Source organism: Hippopotamus amphibius, chromosome 13 (genome assembly GCF_030028045.1).
Source record: "Hippopotamus amphibius kiboko isolate mHipAmp2 chromosome 13, mHipAmp2.hap2, whole genome shotgun sequence".
Taxonomy (NCBI): domain Eukaryota; kingdom Metazoa; phylum Chordata; class Mammalia; order Artiodactyla; family Hippopotamidae; genus Hippopotamus; species Hippopotamus amphibius.
Genome location: NC_080198.1, coordinates 39,274,940 through 39,300,978, shown reverse-complemented (window position 1 = coordinate 39,300,978; position 26,039 = coordinate 39,274,940). Strand labels below are relative to the sequence as shown.

Below are 26,039 nucleotides of genomic sequence, written 5' to 3'. Positions count from 1 at the left end.
TCACTCACCACAACTAGAGAAGCCTGTGCACAGCAACAAAGACCCAACTCAGCCATAAATAAAAAAAGAAAATCACCTCTAGATATTGTACACAACTTTTTAAATATATGTGTATATATATACACATATAAATATGTACACTCCAAAAAAGCGTGATAAAAGTTGAGTGCAGAGTAGGGTTGGGGTGCTTGGACATACACTCTTTGGGAGGGTTAATTAAACCATCTGGGAGAGGAAGTGGGGAGATGAGGGAGATAGTGCTCTCCCCTACAATCTTTATGAGCACATTAACAGTAACACTCACTGGAGGTCAGTATCACAGGGGACTTCCTTTCCTCACACATTGTCTTATAATTTTGTTTTTTAAAGGCTGGAATAATGCCACTACTATAGAGGCAAATCAGAAAGGAACTATGTCTAAATGAAGCTTATGTCTAAATGAATCCCCTCTCTAAATGAGGGAATTCCCTGGTGGTCCAGTGGCTAGGATTCCACACTTTCACTACTGAGGAACTGAATTACATCCCTGGTCGGGGAACTAAGATACCACAGGCCTCACAGTGCGGCCAAAAACAAAAAACCCCACAAATTATTGCTATCCCAGCACCACTCTATTTTGTAATAGACGTTTGCTTCAGCTGTTACCCATTCTGGCAATAGTCCCCAGCATCACAGGTCCAAGTTTCTCTGGTTGCACGTGGGCCCATGACTCACCATCTGCCGTGATTTCTTTCTGCCGAGTCCTCTCTGGTTCCTTCAGAACACTACTGAAACTCCTATCTCCTTTACACTGGTCCCTCCTTTGCTCTGTTGCTCAATCCTATGAATTAATACATCTTGTAAGGCAACATCAGAGGTTCAGGCAGGCTTTTCATGTCCCTATTTCATTAAATCAACATGAATCACAAGTTTGTTTTTGGACTCAGGGTACTAACTGTGGTCACCTGGCCCTCCTTGATGCCAGGCCACATGACAGCTCTTTGGCCTCTTGAGGAAATGTTCCTGCCCCAGACACTGGTTTTAGTCAAGTGTGGTCCCAGAACTTTAAAGGGACCAAGAGACCACAATTCCCTTTAAATCCACTATGAAGTAGGCAGAGAGCATGGGTTCAAGATTTTTTATTTTCAGAGCCTGCAACAGTTGGTTAGCAATGCTAGCTAAGCTGGTATATTCTGAAGGCCATCCCACCTCCCTTTTCAGGCATTCAACCAACAGAATCCCTACAAACAAGATTACAGACCAATTAAGATGTGTCTCAGTGTGTGTGGGGGAAGAGGCCTTCTTCCCCTACCCCCCTCCTCCCCACATACTTTTTCTAACAAGATTGTTTTATAGTCAAATGCAACTCAAACCCATAACTTATCAGCCAGTCATCTCCAGCATCACTGATTCCCTCCCCACCCACAGAACAGGAAGTCAAAGCAAGAGGGGAGACTGACTCTTGAAGAAAAACTTGGCTATACCCCAATGGAGCAAAGATGGTGAGGAAGCCAGCGCCTAAGGGGGGGATGAGCAAGAACCAAACAGGCCTGTCTAGTATCAATCACCTCAGCCCCGGCTCCTTGGGAGGTGTTCCTTTGAGACCCCCACTTCTGTGGGGTGAGGTGAGGGGCAACTGGTGATGATCCATCTCTCCCTGTCCCTCAAATTAAAACATGATAAACTCGAAGTGTTACCTTCAAAATCCACCACGCTGCCTCCCGAGAAACACATTCTATAGTCATCTCTGCCAACACCCACTCCCTTCTAATGCCCAGGGCTTCCAGCCCCTCTCCCCACCCTTGGGTGGCCCAGTCAACAATGATTTGATACTCCTTGACTCATAAAATGACTATTTTTAAAAAATTAGAATAGAAGCTATCAAGGTGTATCAGAGTGATAGAAGGAAGACAATCAATATATACTCCCTTCCCTTATCCCGCAGAGCCCCCCATCCCGTCCCCTAACACTGGGCTGCCTACTCTATCACATTCCAACATTGACCTGGGGGTGGCCCAATGGAAGCTGCCTCAAGTGCTTTCCTGACCGTGACTCCTAGACCAACAACATTACAGGGAGCTGGGGTGAGGAAGAGCAGGGTCACCCCCACACCCCAATAGCTCTCAGGGGCCTTCGAGGTAGGTCTGGGAGGTTTAGCTTATGTCCTGTAGCCAAGCCTGAGTCTGGTGCCTGGTCCCACAAGTATCTCAGTCCTTGGCTGTAAATAGCAGCAGCCCCAGTACTGCAGCACTTCCTGGAGGCGACAGAACCCCTAGTTCTCTGTCCCACAACTTACGTCCCTCTTCTTCCCCCTCCTTTTTTCTTTTTTTTTTTAATTAAAGGCAGAGGTAGTCCCTGGGATGATAAAACCCCACCTAGGATGGCAGTACTGTAACTTAAAGAAGCAGTTAAATAAGTCTCCAGGAGTGGATTAAAAAAAAAGAAAAAAAAGTGATTGACGAAGTTGAATAAATTAATGGTATGGGTTATTCCACAAAGACCTTTCCTTCCCAGGCCATCTTTGGTATTTGGCCAGCAGCATTTGCGAGTCTTCTCTCCACTCAGACTCTACTACCCCTCCCCTCAGGAGAGAAGACCAGTGCCCACTGAGGCCCCAGGTGGTTCATCCAACTGTGGGGGATGAGGAGTCAGAACATGTTGACTTGGTGCTTGAAACTCTGCTGTGGCCTCGGCAGACCATCCTGTTGCAGAAGGAGGACATCTTACAGGGACAGAAGAGCCAGCAGGATGCTCTGGGCTCCAACCTTGGGAGTGTGAGAGGTAGGTTTAAGATGTGGAAGCCTCAGGCCTTCTCGCCCAATGTCACACAGCTGGTCCCTTTGCTCAAGTTTCTTTGCAGCAAAGAGGGGAGGATGGCGAGGGAGGGAGGCTCAGGCTGCTGCTGTCTGGCACTGAGGCTCTCAGAGCTTCTTCAGACGGCTGTACATCTCTCTCTTGCTCTTTTCCCCGGCCCAGGTCCGGCTCTTGGTGCGGAACTTCTTCAGGTCTTCTTTAAAGTCCTCGTGGTGCATGGGCCGGTAGCTGGGGGGCTCGCAGTGAGACTGGCGGGAAGACAGGATGAAGTCAGGGCACACCTGCCTCATACACACACTCCTGCTCCCTCCCTGCTGGGGACTGCAAGGCTCTGCTCAGCAGGTTCTAGGGCCCTTCTATGTACAGGCAAACCTCCAGACCCCTGGCAAGAAACACCCATGACCACCAGACAGCTGGGTGGAGGGGTGGCCCATGCCCTCCACAGAGTCCACCTTACCTGGCATTTCAGGAAGAACTCCTTGTATCCGCCCTTCAGGACATACAGCTCCGGATAGTGGAGTTTGGGGTACTCGTTACCAAGCCGATCTCTCTCTCGCACGTATCGGCACCTATAAAAGGGACAGAAAGCCAAAGCATGGTTAGCTGTACACAGTGAAAGCAGTGTTCCTTACACACGTCTCCCCAACTTTACCTTCACTCTTGGAAACAATCAGTGTGGAGTTGTGATTTCCTGGCCACCTGTGATCTTCAGGAACAGTGTTCACAGCCAGTGCCACTGCCTTGTATTGGAAGGTAGTCTCTTCCCAACTTTCCAAGTTAAGCAGCCCTAGCATCTGATCCCTATACAGTGTCCTCCCTGCCACCACCAGTACCTAATCTTCAGTGACAGCTTCTCAGCTTCCAATTCCATTCTCCACCCTCCTCCTTGACAAGTGTCTCTCCCTCACCTCCTGAGCTTTGCTCCTGTCTCAGGGCACCTACTTGCCCTTTAGTCCTGGACTAAAATGGACTATTATGTAGTGTACTGTATACTCCTGCAGAGTTACATATGTGCAAATGTGGCAAAATATTACCAGTTGATGAAATCAGGGGAAGCACACACTCTTTCTGAGCTTGAAATAGTTACAAGTAAAAAGGTGGCACAAGAACTTGAACTCAGCCCCATGAGAAGTCTCTCTTGGACCCTCCTAGTGAAGCTGCACTGCTCCCTGCTACCTCTGTCCCTGTTTGCTCAGCACTTCCGTCTCTCCACTGGGACCTCCCCTGCAACAGGTCAGTCCTGCTCACTGCTGTACCTTCGCTGACTCAATAGCCCCTGACATGTCCAGGCTGGCAGTCCTTTCTGAAGGGACCTAGGACAGATGGGCAGCTATTTGGCCCTCCCCCTAACTTCTCAATACCCACCACTCACTTCTGACCAAATTTTCAGAACCAGTCCTGTTACCATTAGTGAGAGTGTGGAAGGATGCTATTAGAACATCAGAGTATTATTTTAAATCTGAAGTGATATTGTTTTATTGTAATTACACTTTCATTTATTTTGGTATAAAATTTATCTTTGTAGTCACCAAAGCCCTAACAGAAGATCCTGTTAATAAGGGGCAGGGGTCGGAGGGGCCATCGGTGGCATTTCTTTTCACATCTAATGTGGCAACAACACGAAGGAAACATAACCCACCCTTTGCAAACATGGACTTAAGTGTTAGAAAGCGCCACATCACATTTTACAAAGAGGACATCACATTTTTCTGGCATTTGCATAATGAGCAACCACACCATACCTGAAGGATGTTACCTGAGAACAGCAGCCCCACAGGCAGAACTAAGGACAGAGGGGGAAATTGGAAGACTCACAGTTTAATTCAATATAAAGGAAGGTTGAACAGTGAGTCATGCCCAGCAGTGGCCAGGACTAACTCAGGAGTCAGGGTGATGGAGCAGAGGCCAAATCTTCGGGGGATGTTGCAAAGGGAACACATGTGTCATAGGTTGGACTGGGGAAGCCAGAAAGCTCTTCACAGTGACTGTTGTGAAACTGTTAGGGCAAGCCTATAAATTACTCTAGGAAGCTGTCCATGAAATCAACTGACTGCAAAACAGGCTAGAATTTGAGAGAACACCTGTTACACATGAATTGATACTTTTACAAAACCATGTATTTACACACCATGTGTATAGCTAAGGCATGGAAATGACATGCGATGTGCAACAGGCTGTCCCACAAAAGCACCCTGGGGGCCATGCCCTGGAGCCCACTCACATGCGAGGGCCTCGCTCAGAAGAAAACTCGCAGTGGAACACCACGATGATGCGCTTGTCATCCGTAGGTACGATGGGCTTCTTGAGTAAGAAGTCTTCAACCTCCTCTTCCATGTGCAAGTTCACTGCACCCTGTGAAGGCACCAGAGACTCACGTTTCACACTTGCAGCAATGATTCTTCGAGAGTTGTCTTCAAATGGGCACCTCAAATTTTGTTATAAGTGTGTGTACTATATGAGTGCTATTTGTGAATGTGGGGACTTTCATGGCCATAAAACAGTGGCAAACATTAACACTGTATTTACAGTGCCTCCTTACCATATTTTAACACTATTTTATTGGTTAAAAGATTAAAAGGGCACAACCAATTACTTTCTTTTTGGGAAAGTATGTTCCAACACCCACCTCACCAGGCAATTATAAACATAAGAGGCATCACTAGGCCTGGCACAGACTGGGACATGTTGCCAGAGACTGGCTTCTCTTCATGGCTTCATGTCTAGGCATGGCTTAGAAGTCAGTGGGAACCATCTAGAAATGCTAGATGGTGATGGTGTGAGGGACAGAACAGGAAGCAGCTGCTGTACAGTGTGGTAGAGATTACTGCAGACTAGGGAACATTCTTTCAGTGAACCAGGAGTCAAATGCCTTTCAGGCCCACTGCCCCTTTTTACAATTCTCATAACCAGCATGTGAGCATTTTAATAAGCAGCCAGGTTTCACCTACCCCTTTAAAAAAAAAAAAAAATCACAGATGCTGTCTAGGGCTCCTGCTATGCCTCCCACGACAGCAGGGACTTCCACAAGCCTCAGGAATCCATACCTTGATGTGGCCTCCCTCATACTCATATGGGTATCGGCAGTCAATGATAACGAACTCTTTAATGAGGTTGGCAAACTTGCCATTCAAAACAGATGCTATCTGTGGAGAGAGAGCCAAGGAAAATCAACTCTGGCTGCCAGGAACAAGCAGATTCCAATACTGCTTGTGTGGCAGGTTCCAGAAGGATGACTTACAATTTCTGGAGAGATGTATTTTAAATCCTGATGCTTCCCAGCAACTGTGTGAAAGAGGTAACCCTTAAAAAAAGAGAGAAATACTTAGCAAATCTGAAAGCTTAAAAATGAAACATTTTTATATTTCTTGCTTTCCTGGTAAAAGCAGCTTTAAAAAACCCCAAACTAATCCAATAGAATATGTTGGTTACTTGTCTAGGCACTTCATTAATATCTTGACATTGAATTTTTGCACAGACCTGTAAGGCACATTATTCCCATCTCCAGACATCAAAGCTAGGTACCTTGCCCAAAGTTAGCCAGCTAGTAAGCCAGACCTGAATACAGAAACCTCGGGTGATTTCGTTTTTCTTCTGCTTTTGTCTGGAACTCTCACCTCGATAGTCAGACTGTGTACGGCACAGAAAGGACACAGCAAGGAATGACTTCACTGTTTACTGAGCACCTGCTGTGTCCAGCATGGTGCTAGATGTTGGAGGTGCAATAAGTGAGGCCCAGCCCAGCCTTGAGGGGGAAGACGGGCACATCAGCAATTGCTCACTAGGGCGACTGGTGGAGTCAAGCGCTCACCCAACCCCGCAGCCATGTGTGGGGTCATTATGACAAACACAACCAACAGCCTCAATTCAGGTGCAAGCTTCTACCAGTAAGGACACACCACACCCAGGTCTTGGCTTGCTCTTCCCTTCAGACTAGAACTATCTTCCTTTTTTTTTCCTTCAAAATAATTTTGATTTAATTTCTTCTTTTATATAAAAAGACAACAAACTACATTTCAGAGAATACTGTTTGTGTCCTCTATTTTTAATCCACTTATTTCTCCCACCTGGTTGAAATACCTAGCCCAGATCTAAACCCTCCCCAATCGCCTAGCTGGGCTGGGACAACCCTTTTATTTCTTAGTCTGCTGCTTACACTGCACTGATGTTTACTTCAATCTACCATGTGATACATTGTGGTACATGGCCACGTGGCATGATGTCGTACTGGCCATATGTTAAGTGTTTTGAGAAAAGGAACTGTGTCTCAGTTTGGAATCTTTGCCTTACATATAAATGTTCAATAAATGTCGGCTACATTAATACATAAAAGACTGGTCTGGGGACCTTCAAGCCATATGTAGCTAAACAAGCTACTGCCTGACACAGGAATGTGTCACATTTCATCACAGCTCAAAGGGAGTCAACCTGTATCAGGCCATCAGCAGACCTTCCTCTGGACCTCCCTGAGGGCCTTTTTCCTTGACGGCCAAGCTCTACTGGACAATGGAAAGATTTAGTCTCAATCCTGGACATTCTAAGATGACCTTTCGGTATACAGACTTATGTACAGTGAGGCTAGAGGTTTATTTCTGCTTCTTTATATATTTCTGCAGTACTACTTTTATAATCACAAACACAGTTCCCAGAGAGCCTGGTCTTTGGGTTGGTGTCAAGGCGGCTAGTGGGTGGCTCCCTACCTGAAACCTTTGACCAGCACCAGTAAAGTCTATAGTCCCACAGAGATGGAGATACACCTGATCATTTTTTTTTTCCTTAAAAAAAAAATCCAAACTATGTCCTCTTGGCGGAGTTGGGGGTTGGTGGACACCCCAGGAGCCACTTCAGGGAGGGAAGAAGGCTGGGGGGAGGGGGGTACCTAACCCCACCCCCACCGCCACCACTCCTGCATCCCAGAGCAATTCTGCTTGCAGTTACCTTGGAGAAGTCTCCTATAAGGTCTCTTGGGTCATTATCCAAAATATTCTCAATGGTCCCTTTTGGGGAAGATGCCAGAGATAAAGACTGATGTAGAATCTGTAACAAATCAAAGGTTGAGAATGAGGCCAGGCTTCTGAACAGAACTTTTGAAAACATTCACCTGGAACATGTCAGGAGGAAGAGACTGAAATGTTAACATCTATAGTCTATATTTAGCAAAAAAAGACACATTCCTTATTTGACTGAATCTAGAGTGAAAAAAATATGGATTACTGACTAGGTATACTATTATTTGAGTGTCTAACTGAACTGCTCTGAAACTAAGTTTTTCTTTATTTTTTTTTAAGGGGGACTTCCCTGGTGGCGCAGTGGTGAAGAATCTGCTTGCCCATGCAGGGGACACGGGTTCGATCCCTGGTCCGGGAAGATCCCACATGCCATGGAGCAATTAAGCCTGTGTGCCGCAACTACTGAGCCTGTGCTCTGTAGCCCGTGAGTCACAACTATTGAGCCTGCGTGCTCCAACTACTGAAGCCCATGTGCCCAGAGCCCGTGCTCCACAACAAGAGAAGCTACTGCACTGAGAAGCCAGAGCACCACAACGAAGAGTAGCCTCCACTCACGGCAACTAGAGAAAGCCCATGTGTAGCAATGAAGACACAATGCAGCCAAAAATAAAAAATAAATAAATAAATAAAAGTAATAAATTAAAAAAAAAATTAGGGCTAAATCTAAAAAAGGTATTACTTAGCTCTACCCACTGAGAAGCTCCAGGGATGCAGTAAGTACCCCTAGGTCAGTATGCTTTCTAAATACTAGAGCTGACCCCTGAACAATACAGGGGTTAGGGCCACCATTCCACATCCCCGAATTCAGTCAACCAGAGGTTGTGTAGTACCATAGTATGTATTTATTGAAAAAATCTGCATATAAGGGAACCTTCGCAGTTCACACCCATGTTGTTCAAGGAGCAACTGTATTTTCCCCTAAAAGAAACCAGAGCTTTTTTATTGACTCCAGTCTGGGACAAGAAATGTACAAGATAAACCTGGAACACCTTGTCATTAGTAGCAAGGAGGTGCTCATATTTCAAAGGACATGTCAAAAGGGCTAATAGTGGGGAAGTAAGGATTTCTTAAGCAGTACACAAAAAGCACTAATCATAAAAAGACTGGTAAATTACAACATGTTTAAAAAAAGAAATTCTGTTCATCAAAACAACAAGATTAGGTTAAGAACAGGCAAGCCAGAGTGGGCAGATATACATACATTCACTTCAATAAAAGATTCATCTCTGATGAAATTAGAACACTTCCTAACACCATACACAAAAACTCAAAATGGATTAAAGACCTACAGTAAGGCCAGACAATATAAAACTCCTAGAGGAAAACATAGGCAAAACACTCTATGACATACATCAAAGCAAGATCCTTTTTGACCCACCTCCTAGAATCATGGAAATAAAAATCAAGAATAAACAAATGGGGCCTCATGAAACTTAAAAGCTTTTGCACAGCAAAAGAAACCATAAACAAGACTAGAAGACAACCCTCAGAATGGGAAAAAATAGTTGCCTATGAAACAACGCACAAAGGATTAACCTCCAAAATATACAAGCAGCTCATGCAGCTTAATACCAAAAAAGCAAATAACCCAATCCACAAATGGGCGGAAGACCTAAATAGACATTTCTCCAAAGAAGACATACAGATGGCCAACAAACACATGAAAAGATGCTCAACATCACTCATCATCAGAGAAATGCAAGTCAAAGCCACAATGAGGTATCACCTCACACCGGTCAGAATGGCCATCATCACAAAATCTGGCAACAACAAATGTTGGAGAGGGTGTGGAGAAAAGGGAACTCTCCTGCACTGTTGGTGGGAATGTTAAGTTGGTACAGCCACTATGGAAAACAGTTTGGAGGTTCCTTCAAAAACTACAAATAGAACTACCATATGATCCAGTAATCCCACTCCTGGGCATATACCCAAAGAAAACCATAATCCCAAAAGAAACATGTACCATAATGTTTATTGCAGCACTATTTACAATAGCCAGGACATGGAAGCAACCGAAATGCCCATCAACAAATGAATGGATAAAGAAGATGTGGCATATATACACAATGGAATATTACTCAGCTATAAAAAGGGATGAGATGGAGCTATATGTCATGAGGTGGATAGACCTAGAGTCTGTCATACAGAGTGAAGTAAGTCAGAAAGAGAAAGACAAATATTGTATGCTAACTCACATATACGGAATCTAAAAATGGTACTGATGAACTCAGTGACAAGAACAAGGACACAGGTGCAGAGAATGGACTGGAGAACTCGAGGATTGGGAGGGGGACGGGGGTGAAGTGGAAGCTGAGGCGAAGCGAGAGAGTAGCACAGACATATATATACTACCAACTGTAAAATAGATAGCCAGTGGGAAGTTGTTGTATAACAAAGGGAGTTCAACTCGAGGATGGAAGATGCCTTGGAGGACTGGGACGGGGAGGGTGGGGGGGACTCGAGGGAGGGTGGGGGAGTCGAGGGAGGGAGGGAATATGGAGATATATGTATAAAAACAGATGATTGAACTTGGTGTACCCCCCAAAAATAACAAATAAATAAATAAATAAAATTAAAAAAAAAAAAAGATTCATCTCTGAATATATAAAGCATTCCCACAAATAAAAGACAACCCAACAGAAATATGGGCTAGAAACGTGGCTGAGTAACAGAGAAGAAAATCTAGGACCAAGAAAAATGACTATCAGGGAAATGCATATTAAAATGAGATACTACACGCTCACCAGAATGGCTAAAATTAAAGGGATGAACAACACCGGATACTACCAGTAAGGATGTGGAAAAACTGGAACTCTCTCACACACTATTGTGAGTACAGTCAGCCCTCGATATCCGTGAGATCGGTTTCAGGACACCCAAGGATGCTTACATAAAATGGCATGTAGTACAGTTGGTGCTCAGTAACCATGGGTTCCAAAGTTGGTTGAATCTGTGGATGCAGAGCCCCCAGATATGGAGGGCTGACTGGACAACCACTTTGGAAAGCTATATGGCAGTGTCTACTAGAGCTAAACACATGCCTAGCCTAGAAACCAGCAAGTCCACAAGAAAAATGAAAGTGCATATTTACAAACTACATTGTATAAATACCATCAACTAGTATTTGACAAGGGAGCCAAGAATGCTCAATGAAGATAAATCTTTTCAATAAATGGTGTTGGGAAAATGGAATATTCACATGTTAAAGAATGAAACTAGACCCTTATCTTATACTACTCACAAAAAATAACTCAAAGTGGATTAAAGACTTAAATGTGAGACAGGAAACCATAAGGCTCCTAGAAGAAAACACAGGAAAAAAGCTCCTTGATGTGGGTCTTGGCAATGATTTTTTAGATTTGACATCTAAGGCACAAGCAACAAAATAAAAAATAATTGAGACTACATCAAACTAAAAAGCTTCTGGCCATTCAAAGAAACAATCGACAAAATGAAAAGACAACCTACAGAATCAGAAAAAACATTTGCCAACCGTATTATCTGATAAGGGATTAATATCCAAAAAATATATATAAGGAATCCACACAACTTAATAGCAAAAAACAAATAATACAGTTTTAAAAACAGGCAAAGGACCTGAACATTTTGCTAGATACACAAATGGCCAACAGGTACATGAAAAGATGATCAGTATCACTAATTGTTCAGGGAAATGAAAATCAAAGTGTTGTACAATGAGGTGTCACTTCATGCCTACAAGATTGGCTATCATCAAAAAGAGAAGAGGGAATTCCCTGGCAGTCCAGTGGTTGGGACTTCACACTTTCACTGCCAGGGGCCCGGGTTCAATTCCTGGTTGGGGAACTAAGATTCTGCAAGCCCCGCAGCGTGGCCAAAAACAAAAAACAACCACAACAAAAAAACAGAAACAAGTGTTGGCAAGGATGCGAAGAAAAGGGAACCTTTGTACAATATTGGTGGGAATGTAAAGTGGGATGGCCACTATGGAAAACAGTATGGACATTCTTCAAAAAAATAAAAAATAGGGACTTCCCTGGCGGTCCAATGGTTAAGAATTTGCACTTCCAATGCAGAGGGCATGGGTTCAATCCCTGGTCAGGGAACTAAGATCCCACATGCCGAGTGGTGAGGCCTAAATAAATAAATGAATAAATATTTTTTAAAAAATCGAAAATAGAACTAACTATGATCCAGCAATTCCCCATCTGGGAATATATTCAAAGGAAACAAAAACATTATGTCAAAGAGGTATCTGCACTCCCATGTTTAGAGCAGCATTGTTTATAATAGCCAAGACATGGAAATAACCTAAGTGCTCACTGACGGATGAATGGATTATGAAGTTGTGACACACAAACACACACACACAATGGATTATTATTCAGCCATATGAAAAGAAGGAAAGGGAAATCCTGACATTTGCGACATGGATGGACCTTGAGGGCACTATGCCAAGTGAAATTGAAATAAGTCAGACAGAGAAAGACAAATAACTATATGACATCACTTATATGGGGAATGAAAAAACTTAAAAACCACAAAACAAACCAGCACCACCACCACCAAAACAAAAACCAAACTCAGAAAAAGAGATCAAATTTGTGGTTACCAGAGGCAGGTAGTGGGGGAGGAGGATTGGATGAAGGCGGTCAAAATGTACAAACTTCCAGTTATAATATAAATAAGTACCAGGCATGTAACGTACATCATGATGACTATAGTTAAGCCTGCTGTAGTGTATAAAAGTTGTTGAGAATAAATCCTAAGAGTTCTCATCACAAGGAAATAAAAGAATTAAAATACCTAGAACCAAGTGACAATGAAAAACACTACAATCAAAGTTGTGAGACAAACCTAAAGTAGCGGGAAATTTATAGATCTACATAGATCAGGACACAAGAAAAATTAAAAGCAAACACCAAAGGGGGCTTCCTAGGTGGCGTAGTGGTTAAGAATCCGCCTGCCAATGCAAGGGACATGGGTTTGAGCCCTGCTCCAGGAAGATCCCACATGCCGCGGAGCAACTAAGCCCGTGCACCACAACTATTGAGCCTGAGCATTAGAGCTCATGAGCCACAACTATTGAGCCTGTGTGCTGCAACTACTGAAGCCCACGCACCTAGAGCCCGTGCTCTGCAACAAGAAAAGCCACTACAATGAGGAGCCCGTGCACCACAATGAAGAGTAGCCCCTGCTTATCGCAACTAAAGCCCGTGCACAGCGAAAAAAGACCCAACACAGCCAATAAATAAATAAATAAATTTATTAAACAAACAAACACCAAGAAAAAAAATTTATGGCCCTACTGCATGGCCCGACAAGTGGGAAGCTTAGACTTCCGCCCCTGCCCAGCTGTAATTAAGTGTCCCAATCTCTACTCCACTGGGATGGTGACAGTGGAGGCCTAGAAGGGAGCTTGAACTCCCACTCCTGACCAGCAACTAACCATGAGGCTTGCCCCACCCTAAATGGCATATCAAGGGAGGCTGTGTTGGGGAACCTGAACTTCCATCCCCACTTTCCCTGCAGTATCTGAGGACTGACTGCTAAAACAGAAGAGTTACATAGCCTCATAATACCCAAAGTATACAGAGATAACTGAAAAGTCACTTGTCATACCAAGAAGCAGGAAAATCTCAGCTTGAGTAGGAAAGGAATCAATAGAAAGCCAAAGCAGGGCTTCCCTGATGGCACAGTGGTTTAAGAAGCCAATGCAGGGGACACAGGTTTGATCCCTGAGCTGGGAAAATTCCACATGCTGCGGAGCAACTAAGCCCGTGTGCCACAACTACTGAGGCCACGTGCTGCAACTACTAAAGCCTACGCACCTAGAGCCCGTGCTCTGCAACAAGAGAAGCCACCACAATGAGAAACCCGTGCACTGCAATGAAGAGTAGCTCCCGCTCACAGCAACAAAGACACAATGCAGCCAAAAATAAAATAAATAAATAATAAAATAAATCTTAAAAACAAACAAACAAAAAGAATGAAGCAGATTAGGAAAAATAAAAAAAGAAAGCCACACCAGACACATATGTTGGAATTACAAGGATTTTTAAAGCAGCCATCATAAAAATGCTTCAACAGGCAATTACAAACATGATTAAAACGAATGAGAAACAAAAATAGCAAGTCTCAGCAAAGAAAAAGAACCAAATGGACATTTCAGAACTGAAAGATACAATATCACAGTCCTTGAGCAAAAGAAGAACCCACAGAACTAACCTCCTGGGGCTCCTCTGGACTAGCTGCTGCTTCAGGACTGGACCCAACCACGCTCTTCCTCCGCTTCCTATTTCCACGTGGGGACTCCTCTTGCAATCGATCTGGTCTTTTCAGCATTGACCGGATGGTGGAGGTACACGTGGAAGGTGAGTCAAACAGCTTGTATCGATTGCCCTTATGGGGGAAAAAAAGAGACCCACCTTTCATTAAAACACACTCACTTGAATGGTAAAGAAAACAGACCAAGGACTTCCTGGGATGATCCATCCTAAATCAGGAAACAAGACACTGTCCATTTATCTAGTCCCTGGCACACTGTAAACACTGAGTCCCTGGTGTTCAATGAACATGCTCTAAAGCTATTATATGGAAATGAGGAAGACTATGCATGCATGCCCCCCAAAGCCTACTGTCTGCACAGGGTCCTAAGAGTCAAATAACTGTTACCTTTCAGCCAGGGACACATTTCTGGCTTCCTCTTCCCTTCTAGTTTATTATTTGCGGCTTGCTCAAGCAGCTTGAACAGGTTTTAACCCCCACCTTAATCCAGAAAGGTGTGAGGTAGCTGGATTATACTATAAACCAGAGCCAGTTAAGGTGGTAAAACAGAGTTGAGTCTAAGTTTGCAGGGGGCAGGGGTGCCTTCAAAATTGTGTTCAAAAGTCCTTCTCTCTACTTGGTTGTTTTTCTTTCTGGATTGTACCAGAGCATTTTAATTCAAGGCTTACAAAGCCAAAGGAAATACAGGAAGATGTGCTATAGTACTTATCTTTTAAAGAATAATTTCTCAGAGTTTGAGGGCAGCCAGCCTGACCAGTGGTAGAGACAGTCTGACTTCAGCTCTCTAAACTCATCTCAGCCTGTCACAACTCAGTGTTCCTGGCTCTTCCTTCTGTGCTGAATGCCCTTTCACACCCCAGTGAACCACTCCTTTTCAAGCTGATACTATAATTCCAATGTTGCCCCTTCTTTGAAATGTTCCTGATAGTCCCCAGCAAGTGTGTCACTCCCACAATGACTCTCCTAGAGACCAAGGATTTTCCCCTTATTTTTCTTGTTTATCTTAACAGTATATTGTTAAAAAAAGCATCAGTTTTGTTGTTGTTGTTTACCTAGAAGAACCGGAAGCATTTTTGGGAAGAGGGCCTACTGCTTTTAATAGGGTCTCAGAGGACATAAGCTCAAGGGCAGAAACCCCAGTTCCAACTCAGGCCCTGATAATTCTGAGTCTACTATGTTTGTGAAAGGAAACCCTCCCACTGTGAAGGGCCCACACATACAGTTCATGATTTTTAAATCCAGTTTATGAAACTGATAGCCATTTCCCAAGCATTCTCACACTGTATATAATTTTGTCTTTGAAAAGGACCTAGTAAATTTAGTCATAACACTTGTACTGGGTGGCCTAATCCCTCAAAGCTTTGCACATTAATCTACTCTAATGTGTAAGTGGCTTCAAGACTGTAGTTCATTTGTTCCATATTTATAGTTCATGGCATTGATACTTTAAAATGTACATATCAATTTATATGTATACCTAAGGGCGTGTAACTGTATGTAACTGTACTGTTATAATATCTCACTTTCCCTAAGTGTTTGCATAAATAAGGATATGTTCCTGTACAGGCACAGCCTTGCGTCTGACTTTGAAAGTGTCCCTGATGGAAACAGAAGTGTATAGTCTATATAGATAGGTGGGAAAGAAAGAAGGAGAGAGAGAGAAAGGGAGGGAGGGAGGGAGGAAGGAAGGAAGGAAGGAAGGAAGGAAAATATTCCCTGGCAGCCCAGAGGTTAGGACTTGATGCTTTCACTCCTTGGTTGGGGAACTACGATCCTGCAAGCCATGCAGCACAGCCAAAAAAAATAAATAAAAAGATTAATTCCTCTTCAAATGAAGCTTTCCTGTCCAAACTTTTTCAACCAGTCCATAACATCTATCACAGTCTGAGCGTCCTTCTACTGGGTGTTCTCTGAATGTGCTCCAGTCTCTCCATGTTCTCTCAGCTATGGAAAGTAAAACAATATGGTAGTCCAGCATGTTCTCTCCTTCACAATCAGAACAGGCGGGGCTGGCAACTCCTTCTTCTGTTCTGGGCCAGGGTTCTCCAGACAGCACTCCTAAGGAAGGGTAGTGCTGTCTGCTGCAGGGCGATCGACTTGGGTGGGTACAGATGGTAGCAGAAGTCATTCTATTCCTGCTGTCTAAGCTCAAATTCCTTGTCAGATACAAACTGCTCATTCCTCAAGCTGTCAATTAAAAATTAAGCCGATACCATATCTGACAGAGTTTGAGAATAACTGTCTCTTAAATTCAATTTAGCAGATATTTTCCAGATATTATCCAGTGATCTTAAAAAAGTTAACAGAGAGGTCAGCGTTGTATAGAAAAGACATTAACTGACCAAGAACAGTTGGGATGACCTAGAAACTATAAAAACAAGAACTGCATGCATTTCTATCACCCAGACTTTCTCACACACCAATGAGGACAAAAAAACAAAAACAAAACAAAACAAAACCCCACCAAAAGAACCCAGTATGCATTAATATCGGAAACACTACTGACCAGTCAAGGGAAAGGCCCATAGACCCAAAGGCAGAATCTCAAAAGAAACAATTTTGATTCCTGTGGCTCCCTCTAGACACACTGGAACTTACCAGGTTTGTAGTTCTTCTCATGACAAGAGGAGCTGTCCAGAGGCTTGCCATGCAGGATGGGGTCTCTTCATCATTCTAAACAAAGAAAAACTGCTGTGTCACAAAGGTCCAGTAGAGACAATATTAGTTTACATATTTTAGAATTCTTCCTGCAGAATACCAGAAAGGCCTGGATAGGAAGCATTTTAATGTTCACCCCCTTCCCCGCTCCCCAACATTTTAAGGTCAGAAAAGAGTAACACTTAATAGTTCTTATATCTGACCGTAGCTAAAGGTATGCCCTTGAGGGGCCATGAGGAGGTACCCTGTTCTCCTCAGCTTTACACCATGTGGCAACTATTCTTCACTGTTCCTAATTCATGTCTCTTGCACAAAAAAGGAATGTCAGCTCCTTCAGGGTAAGAAGGATCACATCAGTATCTTCTTTTGAACTCCTCCATATGATTTAATCAGGCTAGAAGCAGAGTCTCAATAAATTCCCAACAAAGGAATAAAAATATCAGCCACTTGGGGGATCACTGTTCTTTTTCAGATGACTTCTCTCCAGGGGTAGTTAGTAAAATGGATGGGAAAACACACACACATAGTACCTTCAGATTGTCTCCATCGAGAAGATCCATGAAGCCATCATCCTCATCAGACAAAGTGGCAGTCACAGGGGACTGGGGCATGAAAAAAGGAATGAAATTCCCTGGTTCACTGCCATCTCTTTCATTTGAGGAATGCTACAAGACAGAATTCATGGTTTGTTAATAAATAGCTTTGATTTCCTTGGCTAGGTTACTAGTTTCTATGAAGAAAACATACTATACTCGTTTTGAGAAGTTTTAGCAGCTACTAATCAAAGGAAAATGAAACCTAAGATTATAAATGAATTGAGGTCCACACAGGTCTGAGTAGAGTCAGGCCAAGCAGGCTTCACAAAGAATTCTCCCCTGGGGACCTCCCTGGGGGTCCAGTGATTAAGACTCCATGCTCCCAATGCAGGGGGCCTGGGTTCGATCCCTGGTCAGGGAACTACATTCCACACGCATGCTGCAACTAAGAGCCAGCGCTTGGGGATGGCCAAGTGATCACAGAAACACCCAGTGCTTTGTTCTTCAGGTGCACACTACAGATATTTAGCCTTGGATACCCAGCTCTCAAAGGGTTACTGTGTACCTGATTTAAAGACAAGAAAACATAAATTGTTTTGTGTGAATGCTAGACAGCAGTGATACTGGCTGCACCTGAATCTCAGACCATAAGCCAGACTGGAAAGCTGTATTTTCAGATGTGAGTTCCTAGGAAAACCCGGAAACTGAATGTGGTCATTTTGCTCAAGTTGGGCCTCTCTAGTCCATAGTCGTCTGTCAGATCACCAGTAGGAAATTTGGAAGTAATGACAGTCCCTGGCAAATAAATAACCCTGGAACAAGTGGCCCTTAATACTGTTAAGTAGCCTTATAGGCAACAGGTTCACTGGAATACATAATAGTTCTTAATAAACCAAGTTTGGAAGAAGTCAAGTGCTCTCTCCAAACAAAATCACTCTGAGAAGTAACTCTGAGCTTTCAGGACTCATCGTAAAAGACCAGTTTTAAGTAAGACATATAATCCCACCATACATATTCAGAAGATGACCCAGGATGCCTGCAGAAGTCCCAGAATTGACAAGGTCAAATATTCCTTGCTCAAGTCCTATACTTCAAACATATCACCTCTTACTCTGCTTCTGCTGTGTCTGCTCTCCAGACATAGCAGAAACACCAAAAATAGTTTAGTTTCAAAAGACAAAGTTAAGGTAAAGACATCAAGAGCTACTGCACTGTCTTCAATTCCAGGTTAAAGAGGATGTTTTCATCTCTGCCCATTAGGAACTCCCAGGACTATGAAAGGCAGAGCACGTACCATCCAAGCTGGGGCAGAGTTCTGCCTCTGTGTGAAGAGATCTTTACCCTCCTCCAGTCCATGAGCATGCAGACAGCCACGAGATGCAGGTCTTACTGGCTTCTTAAACTCAAAGGCTTCCTGAAAAACAGTATAGTCGAGAAATCATCCACTGTCTGTGAAAACCAGCTCTAGGGTCTCAGCTGTAGCTCCAGGAGACAGGCAAGGGAGTGGGTATTGATCACCTGCCTCCCAAACCCACTTCTGATCTAATTCCAACACTGGATCTGTGTAATCAGGAATTTCAAAGATTTTGTCAAAAGCTAACTTCTTCATTTTTTTTTTTTTTTAATATTTATTTATTTGGCTATGCCAGGTCTTTGTTGTGGCATGTGGAATCTTTGTTATGGCATGAGGGATCTTTAGCTTTGTGGAATGAGAACTCTTAGTTGCGGCCTGTAGGATCTAGTTCCCTGACCAGGGATCAAACCCAGGCCCCCTGCATTGGAAGCACAGAGTCTTAGCCACTGGACCACCAGGGAAGTCCCCAGAAGCTAACTTCTAATACAGCACCTTTTTCTCTTACCACAAACACTTTATTTCCTAACAAACACATGAGTATCTGCCAGGTACAAAAACCACTGCGAGTTAAAAAGTAAATCAACAACTGTCTATCAACTATACGTCAATTAAAAAAATAAAAAACTTCCTAAAATTGAAAGCAATTTCATTTCAATATAATTGAACAGGAATCAAAACTTTTCAGTCTAGATTTAAAAGAGGTCTTCATATTTTCCATCTTCTTCCTACCAACAGGAGATAATTAAGTGGAAAACACTTAAAGTTATTATTTTCCAAACTAAAAGCAATGGGGAAAAAAACTAATGACATGATGACTATAGCTAACACTGCTGTACGATAAGTTAAGAGAGTAAATCCTAAGAGTTCTCATCACAAGGAGAAACTTTCCCCTTTTTCCTTTCTTTTATTGTATCTATATGAGAAGATGGATGTTAGCTGAACCTACTGTGGTAATCATTTCACAATATATGTAAGTCAAGCCATTATGGTGTATGCCTTAATTTACAGGGATATATGTCAATTATTTCTCAATAAAACTGGGGAAAAAAACCCAAACCCTTCTGATTTATTCAACAACATGGATGAATCTCACATAATCTTGAGTGAAAGCCAGAAGTGATAGAATACATACTGTATGATTTCATTTACTTAAAGTTTAAAAGCACTCATAATTCCCCTACCCTAACATATCCACTTAAGAACTCGCTAGGACTTCCCCAGTGGCGCAGTGGTTAAGAATCCGCAGGGATCATGGGTTCGAGCCCTGGTCTGGGAAGATTCCACATGCCGCGGAGCAACTAAGTCCTCAAGCCACAACTACTGAGCCACGTGCCACAACTACTAAGCCTGCGCACCTAGAGCCCATGCTCTGCAACAAGAGAAGCCATTATGAGAAGCTCACGCACCGCAAGAATAGCCCCCGCTCACAACTAGAGAAAGCCTGTGTGCAGCAATAAAGACCCAGTACAGCATAGTTAAAAATATGTAAATAAGAAATTGTAAAGCACAACTAATATCACAGAGTATTTACATGCCCACACAGTGCTAAGTACTTTCAGTGCATTAGCTCATTTATTCATCCAATCACCCCCATTTTACAGATGAGGAAACCAGGCCTATAGGTTAAGTGATGTGCCTAAGATCTGGCTTTGTAACCCAACTGGACAACTCCAGAGCAAGAGCTCTTTAACCTATGCTGCTTCCCCCCCAGAATGAAGCTCTAAGCAGGCAACCCTGGGAGAAGCCAAGCTGGGGATGTGGGGGAGAGAGACCAGGCATGGGTACAATAGCTTTGAACTCTTTGGTTAAAAGTACTACACAAAGGCTGACTTAGTGTTCCAACACTCAAGGCAGGAACTCATTTCTCTCATTTCTATATCTCCCTGAAGACATCTTGCAAGTTGCCAAAGGAACCATTGGGAGAGTTCATGAAGCAGTAAGTCCAGAAGATTGTAAGAAATATGAAATGTGGCATTTTAGCAGGGGATGAAGAAGGGGAGAAAACAGATATGGAAATACAGTGAGATTGGGAAAATTGAGCTGATTCATTGAACTCTTTGATGCCTACTCGGTGCATGGCACCCTGCCAGGTGTGAGAAAAGCCCAGGCCAGGGTGTTCCTGGACTTTTGGCTGCACAATCCCAACTCACCCTTCTAGGCTACCATTTCAGTTACTCAGATTCCCTGGGACTTGCTGGCTCTGTTCTTTCAAATACTCAAGAAGCCTTTTCCTAAACTTCTAACTCATTCCACGATCAGCCCAAAGAGGAAAGGAAGACCTGGCAAGACCCTTTCAGATAAAGTGTTCATGGATATAATTCCTCCTAATTACCTTCTGAGCAACTCCTACCTGCCAGAACAATTTGAAATGCTTCATCTACATTATCTTATGTAATTCCCACAATAATCCTGCAAGGGACTGTTACTCCTATTTCACAAAGACACAAAGAAGCCTAAAAAAAGCCAAGGTAGGGCTTCCTAGGTGGCGCAGTGGTTAAGAATCCGCCTGCCAATGCAGAGGTCACGGGTTCGATCCCAGCTCCAGGAAGATCCCACATGCCGCGGAGCAACTAAGCCCGTGTGCCACACAAAAAATAAAAAAATAAAAAAGCCAAGGTAACAGCTAGTAAGCAGTAGGATTCAAATCCAGGTTTCTCTGACTCCAAAGATTATCATGACTTTGGTGAAGGTCTAGTCTCCCAGGAAGCAGCCCAGCTACTTCTTCATAAGCCACAGACACTTGTGGGTTTGACTTCTACCCCAGGTGAGTAGATTAATGCCACACTCACATTTTCCTTGTTCTCATCCTGGTCAATCAGCTGAAAGACATCATGGTCAAGAGAATCAGAATGGCTCCTCTTCAGAGCTGGGCTACACCCCAAGAGCTTCTGCTATCAAAGTGAAAAAACGAATTAGGGTACATAAATGAAAATTCAATGGAAACTCAGTTCTAAAAGAAAAAAAAAGTGGTGGTAGGTTGGGGAGGCCTAGCTCCTCACACACTGCAGTAGGTAACCAGTAAATGTGGCTAGGGCTCCCTTGCAAGATAGAAGTTCTCACTACATGGGTTTACACCGAACTTCACAAGGTCTACAGCCCTCTCAGCAAGGACTTAGGTACCAAACCAACCCCAAAATAACATCACTTTCACAAAAAGAACCCCCTTCCTGGTTGGATAAAACTCTTAATAGTTAGAAATGGAAGAAAAAGCCCTCAATAGGCAGCCATTATTGAAGTTGCTTTAGGTAGAATGTTTTGAATGTTTATGAGACAAAGTAAAGTCTACTATCAAGGTCACATTGGTAGCTAAGGGGCAGATAATAGGTATTAGCTCAAAATAAACAAGGAAACTAACTTACAGGGAGGGAATTTATTCTCCTCATGGGATTTTCAAGGCTGCAATGAAATCAGAAAGTAAATAATGAGAATAAAGCAAGTAAAGTGGTATTCATACTAGCAGATGCATAGTGTCTAATCTACAATTTGGAGGGGGAGGGGAGAATCAAACATATTCCCATTTTAGGCAAGATGGAAGAATAGGCTTCTGAAGCTGTCCTGTTCTTACAAGCATCCCCACCATTGGGCTTCTAGTGAAGAAAGCAAGCCCAGGTCTTCTCTTAAAATATACACATTCTAGGGAGTTCCCTGGTGGCCTAGTGGCTGGGATTCTGGGCTTTTACTGCCATGGCCTGGGTTCAATCCTTGGTCGGGGAACTGAGATCCTGCAAGACGTGTAGTGTGACAAAACAAAATACAAACAAACAAAAGGTTCTCTTAAGACAATGTCAGAAGACGGAGCAAGGGTTTGGGAGAGACTGGAACAGAACATCAAAATTACAACTAAAATAAGGGAAGTTCTGAAAACTACTGACACAAACTGCTCATTCTCAAAAGATACCAGACTGTTTACAGGATCCAGGTGTCTTACTAGGGATAGCTAAATCCAAAGCTCCAGTCCAGAGCATGAAGAAATTTCATTCAAAAAATTAAAGTTTTTCTAAGCACAAACATTTAAAAGCAATGAATACATACTTTTCTTTACTATCCAAGGGTCCAGGAGAATCTAGACAGAAGCCTGTGGGAAATTAAAAAAAAAAAAAAAATCTCTCAGGATGCAATACATGATACACTACTTTGTCATTAAAATAAATAAATAAAAATATTAGTACTGTTTCTTTAAGGCAGTCAACAAAGGCTCATGGCCTGGACTTTTGCCAGAATTGAAGTTGAGTGTCCACGACTGCCAAAATTTCGTATTTGCACGAGTCTAAATATTTTCATAGTATATCTACTCATGCTTTCCTACTTACCAATACCATCATGGAAAATAGGATTTGAGGAGAGTGAATTAAACCAAACCTCAAGACTTATTTACAAAACAGAAACAGACTCACAGACGTATAAAGCAAACTTATGGTTACCAAAGGGGAAAGGGGGCAGAGGAGGGGATAAATTAGGAGTTTGGGGTTAGCAGATACAAACTACTATATATAAAATAAACAACAGGGTCCTACTGTATAGCACAGGAAACTATATTCAATATCTTGTAATAACCTATAATGAAAAAGAATTATATATATGCATATCTAAATCACTTTGCTGTATACCAGAAACTAACACAACAGCGTGCATCAACTATACTTCAATTATAAAAAAAAGGTCCGAAACCAAACCTCATGATTTCTTCATTATTCAGATAGAGGTTACCCAGGCTAACTTTCTGTGCATTCCAACCATGGAAAGAATAGTTTTCTGGAATAGTTTTGATTTCAGATATCTTATATCCTGTCAGATCATGTGCATAACTCAGGGGGCTGGAAAATATAATTATCTCCTCTGACAAGTAAGCCAAGTATTTATTGCCTTCCACAAAATAACACCAAGTGAGGTGTTCAACTCATCAAAGGCAGCAGAATAGAGGAGACACTGCTCAGTGTGGCCCAGAGCTACCAGGGCCTGCCTAGCACACCCCTTCCTCCACGATGTCTAAATAATCGTACAGGAAGTTAGGTATTGCTGCTCCTGACATGATATTCTCCCTTGCCACACTACCACAAATGACAGTCTTATCCCTGGTTCTTAAGAAGCTTACATTTTAAGACTTTTGCTCTTGCAGTTCCCTAACCTAAAGCATCTGTGCAAATAAACTTTGCAGTAACATGAACGTACGGATTACAATAAAATGAACTGGCACAGTTTCTCCATAGCAGGCTCACTGAAATAATTTCATTATACTTCCAATAATTTGACCCAGCACTTTAACCAATAAGATTTCCTGAATGCCACTTAGACGGGTATGGTTAATTTCACACTCATCCTCAAGACCAAGCACAAACCACCTACTTGCGGCCACTAGTTTCCCCTCTTCATAAACTGCCACAGGGGCTCCTTTGTACTCTTCTTAAGGGTGTTTGTCACTCAATGCCAGACTTTTCTGTTTACTATCTCAACTCACCAAACTAAGTGTCTAGGTGAAAGGGCACATTTCAGCAAATTCCAAGTATTGTTCCCTAGAGCAGACACATGATAAAAATGTTTAAGACTAAAAGAATACCTGAATCAGTTGATTCGGAGGAGCCCATTCTCTGCAGACTGCTGTTTCTCACCTCCAGTGGCTGTTCATACTCACTGAAACCAAGAACAGTAACTCTGTAGCTCTAGGACATAATTAAAAGGTTACATACAGGAGACAGGCCATGACGTGGCAAGTTGCCATGCTGCCATCAACCATCACTATTTCTAGGCCACACCACAGAACACCTGGCCACCCAGAACACCCAGTTAGCACTTGGGCATAAAAGGAGACGAGGAAAGAGTGGCTTGGCATGGCAGGGGTCATAGTACAGGATAGGACGACTACGATGACTATTGGAGTATTTCCCGAAATGAGAACACGTGTTCTAGATACTGAGCTAGGAGCAGGGATGAATAGGACAAGTTCCTGCTTTTCAGAGATTGGAAAAGACGTGCTTATTTAGAAAACGGGATGTCCAAGATCGACGAGAAAGCAGCTTCACCAGAAAACCGGCGGGATGCATTTTCTGCAATAAAGAAAAGTCCAGGGAAATCTGGGGTGTGGAAAGTTGAGTAAAAAGACCTGGCCTTAGGAAAGCATCGGGTGGACATCAGGGATGTGCACGGGGCGAGGGATTGCGACGACTCTGCAAACGCCAGGAAAGAAAATGCCACGTCCCTTTGCTGAGAAGGAAACAAAGCTCACAGGAAACTAAGATCCTACGAGGTGGTTCAGGAAAGGGTGGAAGTGAGCGCCTAGGAAAGCCTGCTCTTCCCCTGTGGAAGCAGATTTCAGAGCTTCCTGGAACAGGGACAGAAGAGCACGGGGCAATCCGAAAGGGGTGGCGAAGGCGGGGAGTCGGGGCAGATCCCACCGCCTACCGGGCCCGGCTCGGGGCTGAGGGCCGCCCTAGAGGGTCCGGACGGCCTCTCCCGCCCAACATTCCGCCTTGCGGGGGGGGAGAGTGCACATGGCGGGCCGCCGCCGGTGGGGCCGCCCCCGAGCGGCGGACAGGCAGGTCTCGCTCTTCTCCCGGCCCGACCTACCCGAGAGCCGTCTGCGAGGCCAGCGGCCTGAGGCACCGCTCGTCGGTCCCTCCTCACCTGCCCAGCCCCTGCAGCTGGTCCATGGTGACCGTCAGGTTGGTGACAGGCGACAGGCCCCCGGTGGCTGGCGTGCTGAACAGCGCCTTCACGACGGGCTGCGGTGCGGGAGGGGGGCTGCAAGCGAAGAGCAGGCGGCGGCGGTGCGGGGGCTCCGGGCCCAGTTCCATGGCGGCGCCTGGCCTCCCAGGGATCCCGCTCCCTCTTCCTCCGCCTCCGCCGCGCCCGCCCCGCCCCGCCGGCACTGGCCTCGGCCGCGCGCCCGGCTGCCGGCGCCCGCGGGTCAAACACAAACACGAGCCCGCGGTTCAGGGACGCGGCTGCCGCGGGCAAGCGGCGCGGACGGGCGGCCGTCCGGACTCGGCAGGCGCCAGCCACAGGCGCGGGGGCTTCCCCTCTCTCCGCGAGGCCGGCGGGCGGGCGGGCGCCGGCAACCTGAAGATTAAATCCAAACAAGCGGGACAGGTCAGGGAGGGAGAGCTGCTAGGGCCGCGAGGCAACGGCCCTGTCTCACACTCTCTTCACTTTTCTTTCACTCTCTTGCCGAGCTCGGGAGTGCAGAAAACCTGGCCGACCTTCACCTCCCTCCGGGCTCTCGCTGCCGAGGTGGCCTTTCGCGGTAATAGCTGCTCACTAGGTCCTGCCTCTGCCCCTTTCCTAGTTGGCGCCAAACGGAATCCGCCAATCAGTAATCAGCTTCTCCTCCTCGCACAGGAATGGCAGCCAGGCTGGACCAATGAGAGGGGAAGAAGGAAGCAGCTCGCGGGACTCCGCGAGGTTACCCTGAGTCTCAGAAAGGGGCGGGGC

At 44.2% G+C, this 26,039-nt stretch overlaps 1 protein-coding gene across 3 annotated transcripts; it reads right to left on the bottom strand.

The window, feature by feature from the left end:
• Nucleotides 1-2,412: 2,412 nt before the first annotated feature.
• On the bottom strand, nt 2,413-25,836 carry CDC25A (cell division cycle 25A). 3 transcript variants are annotated; one of them, XM_057706383.1, is made up of 15 exons: nt 25,233-25,836; nt 24,169-24,242; nt 22,647-22,689; nt 21,974-22,010; nt 21,404-21,502; nt 18,555-18,674; nt 17,255-17,389; nt 16,665-16,739; nt 14,007-14,180; nt 7,729-7,827; nt 6,032-6,094; nt 5,838-5,936; nt 5,015-5,145; nt 3,251-3,362; nt 2,413-3,041 (listed from the first exon to the last, which is right to left on the bottom strand). In XM_057706383.1, exons 1-15 carry the CDS (start codon nt 25,400-25,402, stop codon nt 2,901-2,903), a joined length of 1,572 nt encoding a protein of 523 aa, XP_057562366.1. In that variant the 5' UTR covers nt 25,403-25,836; the 3' UTR covers nt 2,413-2,900. The 3 variants fall into 3 exon arrangements, with proteins under 3 accessions (XP_057562366.1, XP_057562365.1, XP_057562367.1); XM_057706382.1 differs by having other exon boundaries at nt 21,404-21,505; nt 25,233-25,835; XM_057706384.1 differs by having other exon boundaries at nt 21,404-21,505; nt 25,176-25,374.
• Between the last annotated feature and the right edge of the window lie 203 nt (nt 25,837-26,039).

Bases quoted from the DNA above. Each gene is read 5' to 3' on its own strand.
- CDC25A (XM_057706382.1), bottom strand. From the start codon at position 25,402: ATGGAACTGGGCCCGGAGCCCCCGCACCGCCGCCGCCTGCTCTTCGCT. The intron at 22,011-22,646 runs GTATGTATTCAT...ATTTCATTGCAG, and splicing joins CCCTTGGATAGTAAAGAAAA to CCTTGAAAATCCCATGAGGA. The intron at 5,937-6,031 runs GTAAGTCATCCT...CTCTCTCCACAG, and splicing joins AATACATCTCTCCAGAAATT to ATAGCATCTGTTTTGAATGG.